The following is a 23,462-nucleotide window of genomic DNA, read 5'->3' on the forward strand; positions in this document are numbered from 1 at the left end:
GGGAGAAGAAAATAGCACAGTATTTCAAAGATGTGGGAAACATTTTTCAAGACAGCAGATTTTATGGCATGTTTGTAAGCTAATGGGAATAACTGGTAGGAAAAGAAAATTAACAATACAGGAAAGAAATAATTACAGGGTTCAAAGCAAAGCTGGAGGGTTGGCCTTCAATAGGAGTAGGAATGGTTCATTCTTAGTAACAGGAAGGAGGGCCTTGTAGGTACCAATGCAGCTGGGTTAGCAGGTTGGGGAGGGGTGATGGAGATGGAAGTTCTCTTCTGATTGCTTTTACTTTCTTAATGAATTAAATATAGCAATCTGTAGGGTGAAGGGATATTGAAGGTTGAGGATAAGAAAATATGAATGTATTTAATTCATAAACAGGTGGGATTGATAAAACTTAACAGATCAGACATAGAAAAATGTGACAGGAAGGAGATAAGGATAGATTTCTGGTTTAGTAACTGAGTGGATGGTGGAGGTGTCTTCCATTCAAATAAGGCAGGCTTGCAGGGAGGGCAGGTCTAGGAGGAGAGAGGGGAAATTCTGTGTCTATGAGACCTCCAAGTGGACATGAGAGTCTGAAGCTTGGAAGAAAAAACCCGAACTAGAGAAGGAGATCTGGGAGTCATCACCATATAGACAGTGGGAAGCAGAGAGGTTCTTGTGCTTGCTGTTTTCTCTGAGAAGTAAAGGGATTGATGGTTTGAGATCAGAGAAAGTTTGAGATAGATTCTGGGGAAGAATGAGAAAATTGAAAAGGAAATAGGGGAACATCAGGTAACTTTGGAGGCCCAGGTCAAGGTGGAGCACATATGCTGAGAGTGGTCCTGACCCACCACGCAGAGACCTCACCCACGCTTCTGGAGCTACAGCCACCAGAAGCCAGTGACCTCCCTACTGCCCAGGGCTCCACCTCACTGCCCAGCTGTGCGCCCTGACCTTTCATACGACACCCTTTCCCCCTTGCTTACCTGGTTAGCTGACCTTTTACATGACACTCTTTTCTCCTTACTTAACTGGTTAACTACTACTCACTCATTTTTCTCTATTCAGATCAGGGCAAAACCCGCCAAAAAACCTTTAACTGCTCCCCCCAGCCCCTGCCAATCAGGGCTGAGGGTGTCTTCTCTGAATCCAAATAGCCCTCGAGGTACCTTATCACAGGATGAACCATACTGTATCGTCATCACTGATATACTTTATCTGCCTCTCCTACTGGACTGAAAAAACTTGAGGGAAGAAACCTTTCACCCTTATAACGACCACTACTTAGTAGGTGTTCAATATATGTGTGTGAAATGAAGATAGGAAAAGAATTGAGGTCCACAACTACACGTGATTCTACAGCTTATGTCACAGGCAAGAAAGGAAAGTGTTAGTTGCTCAGTCATGTTCGACTTTTGCAACTCCATGGACTATAGTCCACTAGGCTCGTCTGCCCATGGAATTCACCAGGCAAGAATACTGGAGTGGGTAGCCGTGCCCTTCTCCAGGGGATCTTCCCAACCCAGGGATGGAACCCGGGTCTTCCACATTGCAGGCAGATTCTTTATCATCTGAGCCACTAGGAAAGCCTCATGTCACAGGCAGCTGCCATGGAAATCAAGCCACAAAATAGGGTATATCCTTTTGGTCTCAACATTATACCCTTTTCCTTTCAAGAAGAGACCTTAATAGACCTATAGGAAAGAAATACCCTCACCTTATGTTAAAGTCCATTAACCCTTGTTCCTGCCTTCCCCAAACCAAACAGCAGGAGGCATTGTGTAAAGGCGTTTTATTTTAAAAATCCAGACATCTTACTTGTACAAATCAATCACTCTCCATTTCCAAGTCCCATCATCTGTGCTTCAGAGCAGAGCATGTGGTATTTTTCTGGGCTTAAGGTATAAACTGATATGGTGTTCAAGAACTTGTCCAGTGGACAGAGCCCGTCAGGGCAACCTTTTGGCACTTGCTCCTGTGGAAGAGACGTAACTCAGCAGGGGCACTGGGGACCCTGTCTGGCTGTTTTCAGCTGTGTCCAGAGTTCTGAAAGGCTTTGACCCAATCAGATGTGTACGTACACATGTAACAGCCAAGAAACCCCCATTAATCAGTCAGCTTCCAGATTAAAAGCACTATGCCCTGCTCATGAAAGTCACTCAATAACTGCTGGTTGAACTGACTGGAAGACACATTGATGTTATACCCCTGGGAAGGCTGAAGGTCTAACCTTAGGGAGTGTCCAGCCTCTGCCCTGGACAGCAACCTGCAGAAGTGGCCAAGGAACCAGAGGTGCTGATACTACACATCACCTCCCAAAGACCTCATCATTAATTTTCAAAACAGGCCTCACAGTCAGGAGTTACATCCTGGGAGAGACGCTCAGGAGAAGAGAAGGGTGGTCCTGTTGTTAGAAGGGTTCTGTGGCAGAACTGGGACATGGTTCCAGCCCCAGCCTGCCACTACGGACCCAGTTCTGCCTTATCCCTGGGCCACAGCCATGAGAGGATCCAGAGAGCTCGTGTACCAGTGGAGACTCCCTGGGCCCAAGCAGGTGACTTGGTGCTAAACCAGGTGGGCCGGGTGGCCCAGCCGCCTCCCAACCATACCCCAGGGGTCTTACCTTCCCTCGGTAATAGAGCTGCACAAACCACTCCTTAGACTCCCGGTGCTGGTAGAGTTCCATGGTCAGGTCCACAGCAAATGGGGGCCATTTGTGGTCAAAAATTCCCAGGGTCATTAAGAGAGGCATGAGAGTCACATCGTGAGCTGCATAGAGGTACAGCTTCCTGCAAGCAGAGAACAGTTCTCCATAGTTCTTCACCGCAGGACTCTGGAGGCCAGGACATCGCCTGCCTCCTTTAAGTGAGGAAACCAGGTGACATCTAGAAATCAGTTGAGCCTGGTATAAATCTCCTTTGAGGGACTTTCCTGGTAGTCCAGTGGTTAAGAATCTACCTTGCAGTGCAGGGGACATGGGTTCGATCCCTGGTCCAGGAACTAAGATCTCACATGCTGTGGAGCAACTAAGCTTATGTGCCACAACTACTGGAGCCTGCGTGCTGCAATGAAGACCCAGCACAACCAAATAAATAAATGTGAGGGGAAAAACCCCAAAAACTCCTTTGGCGTAGATGGGCTTCCCTGGTGACTCAAACAGTGAAAAATCTGCCTGCAATGCAGGAGACCCAGGTTAGATCCCTGGGTTGGGAAGTTTCCTCTGGAGAAGGGAATGGCTACTCACTCCAGTATTCTTGCCTGGAGAATTCCATGGACAGAGGAACCTGGTGGGATACAGTCCATGGGGTCGCAAAGTGTTTTCTCCAATATCAGGGGGCTTAGAAACCACCTGGGAGTCTTGTTAAAAGGCAGACTCTGATTCAGTGGGTCAGGCTGCGGTGGAGAATCAAACAATCTCAGGTGATGGTGAAGCTGTTTATCTGCAGACCACACTTTGTTTACCAAGGGCCTTGGACACACATTCCAAATCCATGGTCCCTAACCTGGAGTTCCAGGCACCCCAAAAGTGGCTATGGAGGTTCACAAGCCACTTCCAACATTTTTAAATGACCAGTAGAATTCCTATATTTCAATATACTCAGTGAAGGTGTTTAAACAATCTATTAAGCAACTATCATTGTTTGGGGCTATTTTAATACCAAATCAGTTCAGTTCAGTTCGGTTGCTCAGTCGTGTCCGACTCTTTGCGACCCATGGACTGCAGCACACCAGGCCTCCCTGTCCATCCTCCCAGAGTTGTGATGTCCTAACTACTTATTCCATTGGATGCATGTTCAATTCATTTTAAAAAATGGAAAAAATTAATTTAGGGTTCTTTTCTACTAAAATGAAAATTTCAAAACATGGTAGGACAGATGTGTCAGGAAGAAAGGTAGAAATGTCGTGAATGTCTCTGGGACACATGGCCTCGAACATCTACTTTCAGTTACCGACGGCCTGGTTCTCACCCTCCCAGAGCCTGGGTTCCCTCCCTGTAGCCAGAGCCCCACCGCCACCACCCTCCTCAGTCATGCCAAACCAAGCTGCTCAGCCAAGTACCTGGTCTTGCTGGGAGGAGTGGCAGGGTCCACGACTTTCAGCAGGTTGCTCTCCAGGATGTGCAGGAATGGGCCAACTGCCATCTGAAGGCCCTCCCTGTGGTGAGTAAACAGTACTGAAGTACCCAGTGGGCACTGGGCACACAAGGGATGCAGGCTGCTTCTGCCCCCGGAACCTCATGAGCCCAGTCAGAGAGCTGAGAAAAGACAAGGGATGCAAGGAGGACAGAGACAGGCAGTAAGGGCGGAAACAGCACCGCCTTAAGTCCGAGGGCTCTCTGCGCGCCAAGACTGTAAACAGCAGCAGTGCACAGACCTGGTATGAACATGGCTGAGACGGGAGGGGTGAGGGGATGGCAACCAGGATAAGCAATAAAGAACTAGGCCCAAACTGGGAAGGACAGGGTGTACTGAATTCCAGGAACTCCAGAAGGCCCTTAGAAGAGCCATCTGAAGGGAAATCGCCTACACTACACTTCCTGTGTGCCAGCTCCCCTTCTTTGGCATTGAGACCACAAGGACTTTTCTTAATTTATTCGATTTAACAAGCTCAGCACTAGTGCTCTTGGGGTGGCACTGTGGCTCCACCACTTTCATTCTCAGGATGGTCCCCTCATGATCACAGGTGGTTACCTCAACTCAAAGCATATTTGAGAAGCAACAAACAAAGCAGGAACATGGGGGCTAGTAAGCAGCAGAAAGGCTTAGTTTGGGTGACTCTCACTTTTTATCCAAGAGAAGAAAAATCTTTCCCAGAATTCTCAGAACCCAATCACTAACAAAAAGAGTTGCCATGACTGGCTTAGACCAATCCTTATTCATGGTGACTGGCCACTTTTACAAATCAAGCAAAGTTGAAACAATAGCTGAGGAGTGGGCAACCAATCAGAGAAGGCAATGGCACCCCACTCCAGTACTCTTGCCTGGAAAATCCCATGGATGGAGAAGCCTTGTGGGTTGCAGTCCATGAGGTCACTGGGAGTCGGGCACAACTGAGCAACTTCACTTTCAATTTTCACTTTCACGCATTGGAGAAGGTAATGGCAGCCCACTCCAGTGTTCTTGCCTGGAGAATCCCAGGGACAGAGGAGCCTAGTGGGCTGCCATCCATGGGGTCACACTGAGTCTGACATGATTGAAGTGACTTAGCAGCAGCAGCAGCAGCAGACAACCAATACTATAAGCAGCATATACTTTCCAAAGAATTCGTGCAGGCCAAGGCAAGTTGGATGGCATTGTGAAACTAGAACCATTTGTTCCTGAAGAAACATCAGTTTTAAGAAACCAGGGCTAATGGAAAAGAAAGTGGATTGGACTCAGATCTTGTTTAAAATGCAGGAGAAAGCAAACAATAGCTGTGGGCCAATTCCAACTCAGCCGCTCGTTTTTGTAAATAGTTCCACTGGAACACAGTTGTGCCCATTTGTTTGTGTATCATCTATGGCTGCTTTCATGCTACACGGGCTGAGATGAACAGACACAACAGATAATGCACAGCCTGCAAAGCCTAATATATTTATTAGATATGTGTGTATGGACTTCCCTGGTGGCACAGTGGACAAGAATCCACCTGCCAAGGCAGGGGACATGAGCTGAATACCTAGTCCAGGAAGATTCCACATGCCGCAGAGCAGCTAAGCCTGTTTGTCACAACTACTGAGCCCTGGTGGCAATTACTGAAGCCCGTGCACTAGAGCCCGTGCTCTGCAACAAGAAAAGCCACCGCAGTGAGCAGCCCGTGCACCACAACTAGAGAGCAGCCCCTGCTGCAACTAGAGAAAGCCTGAGCACACAGCAGCGGACACGCAGCACGGCCAAAAAAATATATGGAAGTATGTGCTGGTGGAGGGGAAGGCAGCGAGTGACGATTTAGGAACAGTGGGGCCACTTCAGGAAAAGATGAGGGAAGGTGGTCGGTCACAGGAGTGGCAGCAAGCTGAGAGGGTATGGCTGGAACCTTCCAGAAGCCTGAGGCAAGTGCAAAATGGATGCACTGATTGGGAGAAAAGCAGGCAGAGGCTCCTACTCTTATGCAAGATTAAGCAAATTCTTGAAATGTTAGCGGCTTTTTCCTCCCACTTCTCTTCCTCATGACTTCCCCTCTATACTCCCCTCTCTTACCAAGTCACCTATTCTGAGTACAAGCTGAATGCTCTGAACCAACCATTAAAAGGTGTTTTTTTATATTTGGGAAGAGAGATATCCTTCATTCTGATAGTCAGGAAATAGGCCTTCTAAAAGAGAGCCCTAAATACCAGTAAAACAGAGAAAACACAGGATTGGTGGTCAGAAGATCTGGGTTCAAGTCCTGCCTCCACCTCTTTCTAGCTGAGCCTAGGCAAGGTGGCCCACATCTCTCAGGCCCAGTTTCTCCATCTTTAAAGCCAGGACTTGGACTTGTCAGGGATAATGACGCCAACCTTATGGCAAGAACAGGAAAATGATTTGTAAACTGTAACGTGATGTATAAAATGAGCAATAATTATTCTTCCTTCAGCATCCCCTGGGTACCTTTCCTTAAAGCAAAGGAAAAAGTCGGTGATTAAGAGAAACTCAATCAAGGGACTTCCCTGCTGGTCCAGTGGCTAAGAGTCCATGCTCCCTTATGCAGGGGGCCCAGGTTTGATCCCTGGTCAGGGAACTAGATCCCACATGCTGCCACTAAGACCTGGTGTGGCCAAATAAATATATAAAAATAAAATAAATACTTTAAAAAGAGAGAGAGAAACTTGGTTGAGTGGCAGCTCCCAGTTTTGTGTAACAGTGAATGAAAACATTACGTCACCAGTCCCCGCTCCAGAAATGGAAGGACCCAGGGCCGAGTCTATTGAGAAGGCCAGCAGAAGGGGGTGATTTCAGCCTCTGCACACAGAGATGCCAGCTGACAGGTGTGAGCCAGCCTGACGAGTCCCCTTCCCCACACTCTGGGAGGCCTGACCAAGCGTGACTGTATGCCGGCAGCTGAAGAGGCCCCCCTCACCTGTCTTCCCACTGCAGGATGTACAAGGCTGTGTCCACAGCTCTCTGCTCAATCATCCATGCAAACCTCTTCAGCGTGGGGCAGCTCGGGAGGCTGTGCACCTGAAAGGGCCATGGGTACAGTTTTAGAAAGAAATACTCATCCAGTGAGCCTGGCGGCGGACCCGCTTCCATGGAGTCCAAGGGGATTGTCTTCTCTCAGAAAAAGACTGGCTCAAAGCTCTATGTCCCCAAGGCCTGTCGGAAGCTATTCCTCCAGATCTGAAGGCCCAGAGAAAAATAGTTTTTTCCTCTCTTTCTGATGCTCATCTACTCCAAAGTAAAAAAAAATTTGTGTTCTTTTAAGCTAAATAAATCAATAAATAAAATACAAGGCAAGGAATTCATAAATTTTTACTCGGCCTTAATCATCCCCAAAATGATTTCTAAAAAGTATGCCATATAAATACTTTATCAACTCTTTTTTTTTTTATAACCTTAAACGTATTTTACACATAAGCATAAGGTACATTTCTGCCTTCAAGGCACACTGTCATCTTCACAAGAGAAGGAAGGAGGATCCAGGCTGCACAGTCTTTGGGTGTCTGACTTCTGAATCTGGAGCAGCATTTCCCATTGTGTGGCCTTCAGTATTTATTAGGAAAAAAAAAGATTCTAGGGCTAAACAAGCTTGAGAAAAACAGAATTAAAGATTAACCAGTTTTCTTTACCACAGTGCTCTCGGGTTCTCTAATAGGCTGACGTGCATATAGACTCTCCAAAAAGTGACACAATAAAGAGGCATTCCAAACTTTTTAGACCACAATCCCTCCCTACTCACCACCCACCCCAGCCCTGCCTGCCCACATTATACACACTTGCATCATGGGTATTCTAGTGAATATGCTTCAAGGAACTCTGGTCTAGAGTTAAAATGTCTACACTCCTAATCTGGTGAGGAGTCCACCCTACCCCCCAGTTCCCAGGTCCATTCTGCCAGCAAGTTCTTTCACAGCTGCCTCCAAGCCAGGAGGCCTCCACCCGCTTCTAACTCAGGAGCCAGCCCACCAAGCCTTGCCCAGGCTCCCCCCACCCTCCCAGAGCCCGAGGACAGCCAGCCCACCTGCTCAGCAGCCATGTTGTCCAGCAGGACGAGGAAGTCCACTTCATCACTACTGGCAATGCCCATCCCTTCCTTCACTTTCTTCAAATCCTCTGAGATTCCTGGCTGCAAAGAAGCAGCCTGCCTCCGGCCTCTGCAGAAAAAAATTAAAAAGTTATTCCTTATATTTCTTTATACTGTATGGTTATTAAGTTTACAAAGTATATCTCATTCATCATTTAGGATCTTATTTAACTTTCAACAACTCATTGGGGTTAGCTAGTATAATTGTCATTTTAAAGATAGGTAAACTCTACAAAATCCAAAATCACTGCAGATGGTGATTGCAACCATGAAATTAAAAGACGCTTACTCCTTGGAAGGAAAGTTATGACCAACCTAGACAGCATATTGAAAAGCAGATACATTACTTTGTCAACAAAGATCCGTCTAGTCAAGGTTATGGTTTTTCCAGTGGTCATGTATGGATGTAAGAGTTGGACTATAAAGAAAACTGAGCACCAAAGAACTGATGCTTTTGAACTGTGGTGTTGGAGAAGACTCTTGAGAGTCCCTTGGACTGCAAGGACAGCCAACCAGTCCATCCTAAAGGAGATCAGTTCTAGGTGTTCATTGGTAGGACTGATGTTGAAGCTGAAACTCCAATACTTTGGACACCTGATGCAAAGAGCTGACTCATTTGAAAAGACTCCAATGCTGGGAAAGATTGAGGACAGGAGAAGGGGGTGACAGAGGATGAGATGGTTGGTATCACCGACTCAATGGACATGGGTTTGGGTGAACTCCGGGAATTGGTGATGGACAGGGAGGCCTGGCATGCTGTGGTGCATAGGGTCGCAAAGAGTCGGACACGAGTGAGTGACTGAACTGAGCTGAAACTCTACTAGGCCAACTGACTTAGTACATACCAGGGCTAGAATAATGGATTTTCCAAATCCCATTCTAGCATTCCCTTCTATTATACCCAAAACAATGCAAGCATGGCCAGGTCTGCTTGAAAACACATCTACTTCTTCTGGGGAACACACTCTACATATTGTAAGTGCAATCCCAAAATACCTGAAACCTGAATAGTGCCATCAGCTCCAAACCAATCTATCCTACACAGCAGCACGTTGGTAAGAGAAGGGGAATCTGTGTCTTCTTTGGCGTGCCCATCTAGATTTGCAGTTAATGACTGGCTTACTCATCTTTTCCATAAGTTTCTTCAGTTACCCCATCTGAGAGCCCAGGACTGAAGACAAAGGACAACGCTTGGTAAATGGTGAAGCCCCACGCGTGGCTGTATACACCATCTCTCAGCCCAGCGTGTGGGTCTCCTTGATGTCCTGTACCTTCACCATGAGCCTGTCCTGTGAGCAACAGCTGCCTCCCGTCCTAGATAGCTGATGTCAGACCCAAGTAATGCCATCTCTCCCACCCATTATCCACTGGCACAGCCGGTCTGCTGGCAAAGGTGGTACAATGCTGCCTGTACCCCCACCCTGAGGAACAAGAATCAGAGGCAGTTACCTGGTTCTTTTCCGCAGGTTCCAGCAGTATTGGTAGTTGGGGTACAAGACTTCTGAGCTTGCTTCGTCAGTGTGGATGACGATGGGTCCTGGAAGGAAGGTGGGAAGCACAGGCGGGAAGAGGCTTCAGTTTGTTCTTCCCAGCAGCTCCATCCCCTTCTTCTTCTCTTTGTATACACAGATGGAGCTGCCCCCAGAGGCCGGCCATCATCCAGGTTACTCCTTAAGGACAGTGAATGCCTTCAATATGCCCTGGCTTTGCCAACAGGAGCTCCCCTGGGGTCTGAGAAAGCACACAGCAGCCCAGTTCTGTCGAGCACAACCTCTCCTGCTGGGCTACCTATATCCTGGAGAAGGCACAGACCTGATCAGACTGGCACATCCATGCTCAGTCATGACCCTTTGCAACCCTACGTACTGTAGCCTGCCAGGCTTCTCTGTCCATGGGAACTTCTAGGCAACAATACTGGAGTGGGTAGCTATTTCCTACTCCAGGCACATCTATGATGCATTCCAAAAAAAATGCCTGCCTCAAGATACTACCAGCACTCAGAGATTCTAACAAATGGGCCATCCCTTACTTTAGCAGAACAAGGTGATTTTCTTGCTTTGCAAAGTCCAATCCTATAGGCCAATATGGGCTTTCCAGGTGGCACTTGTGGTAAAGAACCTTCCTGCCAATGCAGGAGAAGTAAGATGCGGGTTCAATCTCTGGGTTGGGAAGATCCCCTGGAGGAGGGCATGGCAACCCACTCCAGTAATCTTGCCTGGAAAATCCCATGGACAGAGGACCCTGGCGGGCTACAGTTCATACAGTCACAAAGAGTCGGACACGACTGAAGCAACTTAGCATGCATGCATACACCAGTATGGTGACTTATGAAACAATCTGAGAAAGGTGCCCACAGGGTCACAAATCCTCTGAGACCCCATGGCCTTGCCCAAAAGAAAAGCCAGGCTTCTAGATGCACTAGCAGGAACCAAAGATTAGACTACAAACAGTGTTTCTTACACACCTCGCAGCAGCTTGCTCCTGCTCAGAGTTGACAGGTACCCTTGTCTCCTGTCAATGCCCAAGGGAGGTGCTTTAACACCTTTCCATGCTTTGCTCTGCACCAGCGTCCTGTTCTACACAGCTCAAGCCTTTTCTTCTCTGATGGCAGAGGAGCTTTATGGAATTCACTGAGGTCAATCTGTGGAATGATTACTATATTATGTGGTCAGTTACTCGGTTGTATCCAACTCTTTGAGGCCCCATGGACTATAGCCCACCAAGCCCTCGGCCCATGGAATTTTCTAGGCATGAATACTGAGCATGATGCCATTTCCTACTCCAGGTGATCTTCCCAACCGAGGTATCAAACCTACATCTCTTGCGTCTCCTGCATTGGCAGGCACATTTTTTAGTGCCACCTGGGAAGCCTTCAGGTGAATCCAAACCCCAAGACCTACCATTCCCAAATTGCTGATAGTCAAAACCTCAGGATTAAAGAGCAGCCTACTGTGACTTGAGCAGAATACCAGAAGTCACATACTTGGCTGGTCTGGACAGAAGGAAATCAGACTGTGTCATGAGTTTAGCCCTGAATCTACAACCAGCCAGCAGGATGACTTTGGGAAGTCACTTCTCTTCTTTGGGGCTCACATGTAAATTGAAGGGGTGAGACTAGTATCAGCAATTTCCAACTGTTTCTAAAGCAGTGGGAGCTTTTTTCTCCCACTATGAAATAAGGTAATAAAAGAAAAGGGGTTGAGGGCTTCAAGGTAGGGGTCTGAAGCACAGCGTACTTGTATGCCCCATCCCACTCCTTTTCTGTAGTTCCTGACCCCTCTGAAGAATCCTGGAGTTCTGCAGGACACATTGTAAAACAGACCTCATGATCAGAGGCCCTCTCCAGATACCCAAGTCTTCTGAGAAGCAAGATGGCACAAGAGTGAAAAGTATGGACTGGGAAACCAGACTGCCAGAATTTGAATCCCAGCTCCTCCATATACTAGCTTTGTGTACCTCAGACAGTCCATTATCCTCTGCCTTAGTTCTCTTATCTGTAAAACAGAGATGCTACCTACTTCACAGGGTCATCACAAGAATTAAGTCAGTATCTGCAAAGCTCTTAGAACCATGTTTGATGTATAGCAAGTCCTTTAAATATGAGAATAATAGTAACTATGATTTAAGCCTCTGATTAACACATGGTAATTCCTACCTGGTACCTGCCATGACTGTCTGGATAACACAGCTTCAGTTTATGATAAATAAGGTATACTTCAGCTGGCACTCAGATATGTGTTGAAGGAATGAATGACCAAATGATACAGAACAAGACCCTCCAGCCCTTCCCCACCAGCCTGATTCTCTGGAGCTTCCTCAAAACCTTCTTGGACTTCGCTAGGATTTTACTCTTGAAACAATATCCCAAAGTTGAACCACTCCCACCAATGTTAGCACCTTGCGGGGTTCTTTGGTCTATCCAAATCCCATGATACTGGCTAAGGCAAGGAAGTAGTCAGGACACAAGTCAAGTTGGAGTGTGAGGCTGTCTGAGTCCAGCGCAGGGAGCGGCTACCAGGCGGCCACACCAGCAGCTGGTGATGATGCCACTTCCTTCCTTGCAAGAAATCTGGGGCAGCCTGAGTCTGAGGCCCGCCTGTAGACCAGGCTGCTACCAAAAAACACCCTTTCTACATTACTTTTACTTTAGGTGGTTCTGGGGACAGGACATTTGCCTTTCAGAAGCTGGGCAAGTGAACAGTTTTCAGAAGGCCATGCACCATAGACTATTCCTAAGCTCAGGGGCTCCCAAAAGGTAAGGAGCAGGCCACCCTGTGTGCTCTGTTACTCAGGCTGTTTGTGTTCAGCCAATGTCAGCCAGAATTAGCAGTCATACCCAAACCAGCTAGGGGCAAGGCCAGTCTCCTTTGGTCTGGAGGTTCTGTACCTTACACATTTTTTAAAAGCCTGATGGAAATTTTACCTCGATTTGAGATACTGCTAAAGAAGCTAAATAAAGTAACAAGAACTTTGCCTTATGGCATCATTTGAGTATTTTAATATTGGCAAGGTCATGATGATCTGAAACTCAGACCAGTAATTAAGTGTAAACTTGAATCTATTACAAATGACAAAATGCAGCTTCACCGGATAGTCAAAAGCCCTCAAATACAGGGAAAATAATAAACGTAGTCCTCCAGGGTGGAAAGTTGCAGAACCCACTAATGTGATCATTCACTGGCTGAATATGTCAAAACCCAAACTCGACAGACTTCCTTAACTGGGAGAGGCCATATGGGACACTGTTACCACCACCTGGGTTATGCTGTGGATTATCACCAAGACCAGGGCCGTGGCAGCAGACCCGGGTCCCAGTGAAGAGTTCCTCTTACTCTCTTTCCCTTCCAGCAGTGTCTCAACTAAACAAAAAGCCCCAAGTATTGTTTGAAAAACTCTGGCTGCAACTACCTTATGCAGCTTGTGTAGACACTTGAGAGAAAAAGCCAGGAGCCAGGGGTGCATCGGAGCAGCTGACATGTTGGTGTACGGGTGAGGTCAGGCTGGCAGGTGCAGCAGCAGGCCAGACAGGGAGGGGCCCGCCACACAGCTGGTACACCAGAGGCCCCAGGAGCAGGAGGAGAGAGACCCAGGTGGGACAGACATCAAGAAAGAGAGAGCAGGGCTTTGGAAGCAAGACGAAAAGGCACCTCAGGGACAGGGGCTGACTTGTAGACCCTGAACTCGAACCTTCTTTTTGACGCTGGAAAAGTCCAGCCAGCAAACAGCGGGTAGACTCCAGGTTCCGATAGATGTTAGTGGAACGGATGCTGGAAACAAAACAAAAACATAGAGAAACTCATAGAAGGAAGATTTACATGTGCACACTACCTTATTCCACAGAGCACTCACAGGCTTTCTAAACTACTACTACAGCGTTAGTCACTTAGTCGTGCCTGATTCTTTGCGACCCAATGGACTATAGCTTGCCAGGCTCCTCTGTCCATAGAATTCTCCAGGCCAGAATACTGGACTGGGTATCCATTCCCTTTTCCAAGGGGATCTTCCCAACCCAGGGATGGAACCTGGGTCTCCTGCACGGCAGGCAGATTCTTTACCATCTGAGCCACCAGGGAAGCCCCAAAAGGGAGCTACAGGGCTGGGAAATACCCTTTCTCTCTCTGTGGGATGGCTGCCCAAGGGACCTGAGGGCCAGTGAACATGACCTCCAGGGACCACTTGTTCTCCAAATCCTATCATATTAGGGTAACTGTCCCCAGACGGCCTAGGAGGTTCTAGCAAGGGAACGCAGCTTCTTGTATACCCTTGATGGAAGAATGATTCTCCTCTCTCAGGGAAGGTCGTCCTCTTTGACCAAGCACGCAGCATCAGGAGGGATACACGCAGAGCAGTGAGAGAGGAAGGGGACACCAGCCTAGCCAGAGCCAGATGAGCCAAATCAACCCTGGCGATCAATGGGGCGACAGGCTGCAGCCAGATCACCCTCACATGTCCCACCTAGACTACCTCGGATGAGAGTGGGAACCACACAGAGGGTTAGGACAGGTTTTCTCACACTCAAGACCTGACACTGGGTGCTATATTCCTTTCTCAAGTGACTCACAAGACCTCCAGTGGGTTGAAGGTTGGCGAAAGAAAGGGGATGTCTTCCACATAGTTCTTCCTCAGCCTCTCCCCGAGGGCAAACATCTGCTCCATGCCCACCTTGGTCAGCTGTCCAGCAAACATGCCCCCCTGAGGCGTGGGAGGGGAGAGAAGAATGGAGAAATCTCACAGCCTGCTAAAGAACCTCAGCCCAGGGCAGACCATCACAGCTCTGCAAGGCGCTTCAGGGAGCAGGAAAGCATCGCTCACCTTCAGCGTGGTCTCATGATACTGAGAGTAGAAAGGAGAGTGTGGTTTCGGGCCACCAGCGAGATTGGTGACTGTGTATTCAAGCTGAGTTTGGGGTGGGACCTCTAATAGCTGGGACTTCCACTCTACCTGCTGTGAGCACAAAAAAACAACACATTGCTTAAAAAGGTTCTAGAAACTTAAGAGTGTTAACATCTGGCAGCACATAGCTAGAATCACACTGATGCTAGACAAGCAACCTTCCCAAGAAGGATGGGAAGAAGGAAAGAAACTTCCACTCCAGCTCCAATTAAGGGAAGAAATGACTGCAATTTATTATTCCAGGTGTCCTCGGCCCAAGTCCTGTGATTGCCACACTAGTACTCACTGCTGAGGGTCTATTCTGGCACCAAGCCCAGACTGAAGTAAAGGGGAGAAGTGGCCAGAGGGCCTGGCACCTAATACTTGGTGAATGAATGAATGAACAAATGAATGAATATAATCCAATCTCAGTGACCATATACTTGTAAGAATGTTTAAGGAATCAACCTGCAGGGTTTTGTGGCCCCTTGTTAAAGACTCTATTTAATGCCCCTTGAACTACTATATATATCTCTTCCTTTCATCCAATTTCTCAAACAAGTAGCTGCCCTCTAAGAAACCTTCACTTTTTACCATCTTCCTTTACTCCCCGTAATCTGGCTCCTGCCCCAGCTGTATTGGTTTTCAAAACATAACAAGTAGCTATAGGCCTCCTAGCTCCAACAGCCCATAAAATTCTTACACTCATTGAGTTGGATGTGATGACTCAATTTTAAAAACAAGTCTTTCCTTCTAATTCCATATGCCAGCTCCTCTTCCCAATTTATTATGACTCTCAAGGCTACCCCAATTCTAATCCCTAAAACTCAAACCTGACTCTTCCCATTGCTCCCCCATTTCCACCCCAAACCCTGTGGATCACTGGCTAGAAAAAAAATGTCACTTCCACTGGTCCTTCTTTTATCTTATTATTAGAGTATAAATCCTTATTGTTGTTGTTTGTAGTCGCTCTGTCATGTGCGACTCTTTTGCAACCCCATGGACTATAGCTTGTCAGGCTCTTTTGTCCATGGGATTTCCTAGGCAAGAATACTGAAGTGGGTTGTCATTTTCTTCTCCAGGGGATCTTCCTGACCCAAGGATTGAACCCATCTTTCCTGCATTGGAACTACTGAGCCACCAGGGGAGCTTCATAAAACCTTATTACTAATACATGAAAAGATGCTCAACATTGCTCATTATTAGAGAAATGCAAATAAAAACTACAGTGAAGTATCACTTCATACCAGTCAGAATGGCCATCATCAAAAAAAAAATCTACAAACAGTAAATGCTGGGGAGGATGTGGAGAAAACAGAACCCTCCTGTACTGCTGGGGAATGTAAACTGATACAGCCATTATAGAAAACAGTACGGAGATTCCTTAAAAAACCAGGAATAAATCTACCATGTGACCTAGCAATCCCACTAGTGGGCATATACCCCGAGAAAACCACAATTCTAAAAGATACATGTACCTCAATATTTACAATAGCCATTGGAAAGAGCAGCAATATTTACAACAGCCAGGACATGTAAACAACCTCGATGTCCATCAACAGATGAATGGATAAAGAAGTTGTGGTACATTTATACAATGGAATATTACTCAGCCATAAAAAGGCCTGGAGTTTCTCTAGCTGAAGCAGGAGTGGGAACTCAGAGCCCCAGTCACTCAGCATCCCTTTAGCCCACAGGCTCTACAGAATGGTTTGAAGGCTATCAGATAGATCACAACTGAATTGGAAAGACTCAACACAGAAAAAGCCAATTTCAAGATGTCTGTACTAGAGCCAGCAAGCGCCTAAGGGCTCATCTAAGGCAGTCAGAACAGAAGGGAATTCAACAGAACAGAATTCAAGACATTGCGTCAATCCTGGCAAGTAAGTAGATAAAAGCTTTTTTTTTTTTGGAGGCTATATTGGTAGGTGAACAAGAAAGAATAAAGAAAAAAATTACTTTGATTTGGAGTCCAGGTGCATGAGGTGGTAAGGGGTGAGGAGGTACTTCTTGACTAAAACTGAGGCCAAGACAGAAGAACAGCTAACAAACTGAGTTCAATTTTGTACAGTTTAAGTTTGGGATATCTCCTCTGCATTTCCAGCATTCCCAGCATATTCCCATAACTGGAGTCCGTTTTGTCTCTCTTCTTCATCACACTTAAACTCTTTTCTTTTTTATAGCTGAGACTGAATTATCCACCCATGTAAGTCCAGTGTCTGAGCACAGGTCCTGACGCCAGGTCCATAAGGCCTGCTCAGCCACACTAAAAAGTCTTCTCCGGTTGGGTGTACCCACCAAGAGAGGACCTCTGGTTCTCCTAGGAGATGACTCCTGAGGGCTAGGTCACATCAAGACTAAAATACCCATTTTCAGACTCTCAAGAATGGATGATACATCAGTTCCACACACAGTGTCCATCCCACATACACACTGTCGTTCTTGCTCCTGTTTTTCCGTCCAAAGTCAATAGCAAAGAGTAACTTTATAATTTTATTTATTTATACTCCATTTTCAAGAACTAACTTGAAGTAGGTGGTAGCAATACCTAAAATACAGCAAGGTAACCAATTTATTTATTTATTTTTTGGCTGCACCACGAAGCTTGTGGGATCTTAGTTCCCTGACCAGGGATTGAACCTGTGCCCTTAGTGGTGAAAGCATGGAATCCGAACCTCTGGACCAACAGGGAATTCCCAAGATAACCAATTCAAAGTCGAAAAGAAAGACAAAAAAAGTAACCAAAAAAATGGATAAAGCAATAAAGTTTCTCAAAAAATATTAATACATGCTGTGAAGATCTATATACTTACTGTAGGTGGGCCAAAAGATTCAGCACTAAGCTTTCTGGCTTTTACGTAAAAGGAGAAACCTGATCAGCTAGACAAGCTTAAAGATAAAAGCAAGCCAACTGTTCAGGAGAAGCACACCATTTCTCAAGTGAACAGACAAATTCCTCCCAAGGGTCCTCATAAAGAGGATAGAGTAATATAATGAACATCTTTTCAGTAGTCACAGCAATGAGTTTTGTGGGATTGTTTCTTATTGTTCCCTTGACACAGAATGATAGCATCTCACCAAAGCACATTTCCATGAAGACAATACTATACAGGGATCAATATGTTACATTCCAGGTAAAAGGAAAAAAAAAAATCTACATAAAAGTAAACAAAACTTCCAGGTATAGTTTTCAGAATAAACTAATGATTTGAAAGCTTGCACACTCCACACTACTACAGCTGGAAAAATTTTTTAAAGTTACTGATGCCTGAGCCCCACATGGGTTAATCACATCCAAATCTCCCAGGGATGGGGCCTCAGTTTTTTGAATGCTACTCAGTCTAGATAATTATAAAGCTTCACCAGAGAAGCTTTTATCATGACTAGATGCTCTGAGTCAATTAAATCAGAATCTCTGGGAGAGAGACCTAGGCTTCAGTATTTTTTAAAGTTCCCCAGTTGAATCCAATGTCCCAAGGTTAAGAACCACCACTGCACAGGAATTAATGGACTGACTGGCACATCCTTTATGTAATGCTTCCTGAAAACCACTTATCTTAGCTGAGCTTTGAATAAGTGTTAATCTACAATGATACTGACATCATCTTTCCCAGCCCACCTGACATTATTCTTCCCGGCTCATTTACACTATAGAATAAACATGGACTCTAATGTCTTCATATGGAGAAGGCAATATCAACCCACTCCAGTACTCTTGCCTGGAAACTCCCATGGACGCAGGAGTCTGGTAGGCTGCAGTCCATAGGTCGCGAAGAGTAAGACATGACTCAGTGACTTCACTTTCACTTTTCACCTTCATGCATTGGAGAAGGAAATGGCAACCCACTCCAGCGTTCTTGCCTGGAGAATCCCAGGGACGGAGGAGCCTGGTAAGCTGCCGTCTATGGGGTCACACAGAGTCGGACATGACTGAAGTGACTTAGCAGCAATGTCTTCATGAACTGTGGAGTTTGAACGCATTGGACTTTATTTTCTAAAAACTGGAGTCTTCCTGGGTTGGGGGCTATCTTGCCATGAAACAGAGAGAAGCTGACAAAATTCCAAAAGTAGGGTCAAAATTATCTTTGGAAAGCATACTTGGATCTAATCTAACAATCAGAAAAAATGACCAATCAAGTTCCAGAGTTTTATTTCCAGAGCACAGATACAATACTTTTAGGAAGACAGGTTAATTCATCAGTCATTCAATCATTAAAAAAAAAGCTCAATAAAACATCTAGTTTTAAACAATGATATTTTCTAAGGATTTGTGAGATAATGAATGCATTGATTTGTCATGTGTTTATCTATAAACCAGTCAGAAGTCTGGAAACATCTACCAAAGGCAATTTTAGTTTTAGAACAGCTGTTAAATAGTCCTTCCTGACTAATTAATAGCAGAACCAGGAAGACTAGAAAATCCCATTAACGACCTCTATCAAACTAGAGCTTGGAAAAAAAATCCTGATAGCCAGAAACAAGTCACAGGAGGCTGATGACACCCACTCATAGCCTAAATTGAACAAAGGTTGGTTATACCCCTTGCTTTTATGCTTTATACAAAATAACTAAAGGCGTTCAGTGCATCTACATAAAATCTGAAAATGTGAACAGGCCTGAGTGGTAATGTGCCTTGCTGCTGCTGCTGCTAAGTCGCTTCAGTTGTGCCTGACTCTGTGCAACCCCATAGATGGCAGCCCACCAGGCTTCCCCATCCCTGGGATTCTCCAGGCAAGAACACTGGAGTGGGTTGCCATTTCCTTCTCCAATGCATGAAAGTGAAAAGTGAAAGTGAAGTCGCTCGGTCATGCCCGACTCTTAGCAACCCCATGGACTGGAGCCCACCAGGCTCCTCCGTCCATGAGATCTTCCAGGCAAGAGTACTGGAGTGGGGTGCCAATTGCAAAATGAGACCAAGGATTCAAATGCACCATATATTGTGGCTACAAAAATAGAAGATGAATGAAGCCGGCATTCTGCCCCTTCCAACATAAAGGCAGAGATACCCATCACACACCCACTGGCTCAGGAGAAAGCCCTAAAAGAATCTAAATCTTTTTCCGGTTACTTAAGGGAACACATATACTGTCTGAAAGAGGTCCAGGCCTACACATTCAGACTTTTATTCGTGGGCTCCAAAATCACTGCAGATGGTGACTGCAGCCATGAAATCAAAAGACGCTTCCTCCTTGTAAGAAAAGCTATGACCAACCTAGCTGCTGCTGCTGCTAAGTCACTTCAGTCGTGTCCGACTCTGTGCGACCCCATAGACAGCAGCTCACCAGGCTCCCCTGTCCCTGGGATTCTGCAGGCAAGAATACTGGAGTGGGTTGCCATTGCCTTCTCTGACCAACCTAGCTAGATAGCATATTAAAAAGCAGAGACATTACTTTGCCACAAAGGTCCGTCTAGTCAAAGCTATGGGTTTTCCCAATAGTCGTGTATGAATGTGAGAGTTGGACCATAAAGAAGGTTGAGTACCAAAGAACTGATGCTTTTCAACTGTGGTGTTGGAGAAGACTCTGCAGAGTACCTTGGACTGCAAGGAGATCAAACCAGTCAATCCTAAAGGAAATCAATCCTGAATATTCACTGGAAGGACTCATACTGAAGCTCCAATACTTTGGCCACCTGATGCAAAGAGCCAACTCATTAGAAAAGACACTGATGTTGGGAAAGTTTGAAAGCAAGAGGAGAAGGGGATGACAGAGGATAAGAACGTTGGATGGCATCACCGACTCAATGGACATGAGTCTGAGCAAGCTCTAGGAGATAGTGAAGGACAGGGAAGCCTCGCATGCTGCAATCCATGGGGTCGCAAAGAGCTGGACACAACTGAGCGACTGAACAACAATTCTGTACCAAGAATAAATGGAGAAGAAAGGGGAGTACATAAGAGATGGGCTATGTACAAAACTAGAAGGAAAATTTAGTGACCTAATATAAAAAGGCAAAGTAAGAGACTGAGAAAAGATCCAAATATTCGAATAAGGAAAGAAAGAGAAGGAAAGGAGTGAAGTTCAGGTTCCAGATAGAATGTGGAATAGCCATCTAGAAAGGCTAACTAGAAACTTGATAACAGAATTTAAGTGCCTACAAAGATTTATTATGTGGGAAATGCTTTGAGGTTTGATTTCACGTGTGGCAAGCTTTAAAAACTGGGTTTTCAGTTGTACACCGTGAGTTGTAGAACCCTGAGGACTTCTTAAAAGCAACTGTCATGAGTATGCCTAATATCAATTTGGACATCCTGCTGAACCTGCTCCAACATCAACCTGGAGAACCAACAATGCAAAAGCATCCCACAGGCAAGTTTGCCACCTGGATGCCTGGGAATTCCAGGTTGCCTATTTATCTTCATTAGGAAGACAATTCTTTAATCACAGGCCTGCCTGCTATGAAAGGCCAGAGATCTTTACTGGGTCTTCCCAAGAATCAAATCCAGAAAGGGTAATCATCTTCAAAACCAGCTATTTGTTCTTTAATCGTAATTATCCTGAGCAAAACCAGGGGGATTTTAAGACTGGTCAATTAATTTTGTTTTTTCCTGCCTCAGATCCCTTCTACAGTAAGTTTAGGATGCCAGAATGAAAAAGGAGAGCCCCAAGATACAGCACTTGTTGCCCAAAAAATCTTCAGGATCTCAAATGGTCTCCAGCAAACCTGGAGAGAAAGTTGAGGTAAAATCTGTTCCCAAAAGTCGCTAAGTCACTCCAACTCTTTTACAATCCCATGGACTATAGCCTGCCAGGCTCCTCTGTCAATGGGATTTTCCAGGCAAGAATACTGGAGTGGGTTGCCATTTCCTTCTGCCCGGATCTTTCCCACCCAGGGAATTGAATCCCTGTCTCCTGCATTGGCAGGAGCCACCATTGAGCCACCAGGGAGGTCCCTTCCCAAAGGCATTATTAACCTCTTATCCACTGTGATCCTAATCAGGTTGGTTCCTGTCACAAAGGTCCCTGCAACTCTTTGACAACCATTAAAATGGTCACACAGAACTACATTACACCCTTGTACTCAAGTTCCCACAAATATTCACTAGAAATACAGAGTTTCAGGCTCCCACATCTACTGAATCCGCATTTTAACAAGATCCCTAGGCAATTTATACGCACCTAGGGAAGCACACTACCTACTACTAGCTGGGCTACATCACAGCCATGGGAAGTTTCCGGGCTGTCCCACAATCCGGGTGTCCGAGGGGGCTGGTGAGGTGGGGGGCGGTTGGGGGTACATGATAAGCACCTTTGTTCACACTGTTTTCCCTTCGTCAGGACCCAGTCCGAATTCCCGCTCAGTGAGAGTTAAATTCCAAAGGTGGTGTGCGTTGGGGCTAAGACCCTGGCCCGCCACTAGCTGGCCACACAGTTCTCGCTCCCCAACCGTGCCGGTCTCTCTCACCTGGTCCTCCTGAGGGAGCGGCTTGAGAGGGCTCCGCGCCCCGTGTCGAAACACGACTTGCACCATTTTCAACTCCAACAGGCTTCGGTCGACAGGATTCTGCTGGTCCGCACCCCCAGGCTCGGCCAGGGCCACCCGCCGCTGGTGGAGGCAGTAGGTTAGCGAGGTCAGGACGCCCACGGGGGCCCACATGCGCAGCTTGAAGACCCGGGAGATCATGGTGGAAACCCCTCGTCTGCCCTTCGGGGTGAGCGTGCAGAAAGCGAATACAAGTCCCCCGCGCGCGACGGGGCTCAGCAGCCTCCCCTAAGTTCCCAGGAACCGGAGGGTGCACACATCCAGCCGCCCAGGCTGCGACGGCTACGACTCCCAGCTTTGAAGGGGACCCAGATTGGGCGCAGCGAAGACTTCCCGGGAGTTTTAACCCGGGTCGGTGTTGGCCGCTCCTGCAGCAGACTGGGCGGGGATACCCGGAGCCGGGAGCTCAGCTCCTGATCTTTCGTCCTCTAGGGAACATTAAACTTATATTTCAGGTTCGGCCTCCAGCACTCTTGGCGGGACAGAAACACGCCCTGACTTCCTCCGTAGCAGTGGCTCCATTAACAAAGACCGCTGAACTCCACTTTTTTATAAGCAAGCTGCCGGCCACTTTCTCATCTACCCAGGGACTTGCCCCAAGTGGACCCATGCAAAGGAGCACGGGAAAACGAGTCCCGTGGTGACGCCTGTCCGGGGACTGTAAGTTTCGAGAACTACAACTCCCACAAGGCTGCGCGCCGTGGGCCCTAGCTGGAGGTATTACCCCGCCCTCCGCAGTGGGCCTAGCCTGGTAGGCTAGCAGGTTGTAAGTCTCCGGGGCAGGGCGGCCAGTGTGTGGGAATGAATTGGCGAGCTTGCCAGGCTAATTGGGTAGGAGACATGAAGAAAGGGGTAGATAGAATTGAGTGATGTAGATCATCTATTTGGAGTCTAGGGAGCACAGAGGACTTCCTTGAAGTTGAAGTTACTGAGTTAAGAGCCAAGACACCACTTACTGAATGATTACTCTTGGCTACACGGGGAGTGAGGGCTTTATATTTAATCATTTGATATCCCACTTCTATGTTTAAAGAGGTTTAGATCATTGCAAACGTATAGAAGTTCAAGCCCATTGATGCGTTACTTGTATCCAGAATATTTCTTGTGGAAAAATCCAGGCCTTGTCTGTAGATGTCCCAGTGAGTAAGCACCTTGCTAGCCTAAACCAGCTGCTGGTTTGGTTTCTCATGAATATACCGCGGCTCCAAACTTCTGTTCCAGGTCTTTGCAACAGGACACATCTGTGTCCTCAAGGCAAAGGTCAAGTTGTGAAGAGAGTATATTAACATTAAAAAAAAAAATCCAACTGAGTAAATTTGAAGATTTAATTGTCTTTATTCAACTATGCATGAATTGGGCAGCACCCCATCTAGCAACTAGAAGGATGCTGGATAGGGTTGTACAAAATGGAAGGTTTT

At 46.5% G+C, this 23,462-nt stretch overlaps 1 protein-coding gene across 1 annotated transcript; it reads right to left on the minus strand.

Annotated features, from left to right (window-relative positions):
* Positions 1 to 1,763: 1,763 nt before the first annotated feature.
* On the minus strand, positions 1,764 to 22,675 carry ACP6 (acid phosphatase 6, lysophosphatidic). Its single transcript, XM_010833244.1, has 10 exons — positions 21,967 to 22,675; positions 14,503 to 14,634; positions 14,252 to 14,382; positions 13,378 to 13,457; positions 9,640 to 9,727; positions 8,128 to 8,260; positions 7,027 to 7,127; positions 4,048 to 4,143; positions 2,612 to 2,777; positions 1,764 to 1,963 (listed from the first exon to the last, which is right to left on the minus strand). Exons 1-10 carry the CDS (start codon positions 22,183 to 22,185, stop codon positions 1,820 to 1,822), a joined length of 1,290 nt encoding a protein of 429 aa, XP_010831546.1. The 5' UTR covers positions 22,186 to 22,675; the 3' UTR covers positions 1,764 to 1,819.
* Between the last annotated feature and the right edge of the window lie 787 nt (positions 22,676 to 23,462).

The sequence above is a fragment of the Bison bison genome, unplaced genomic scaffold, assembly GCF_000754665.1.
Source record: "Bison bison bison isolate TAMUID 2011002044 unplaced genomic scaffold, Bison_UMD1.0 scf7180017863325, whole genome shotgun sequence".
NCBI classification, from domain to species: domain Eukaryota; kingdom Metazoa; phylum Chordata; class Mammalia; order Artiodactyla; family Bovidae; genus Bison; species Bison bison.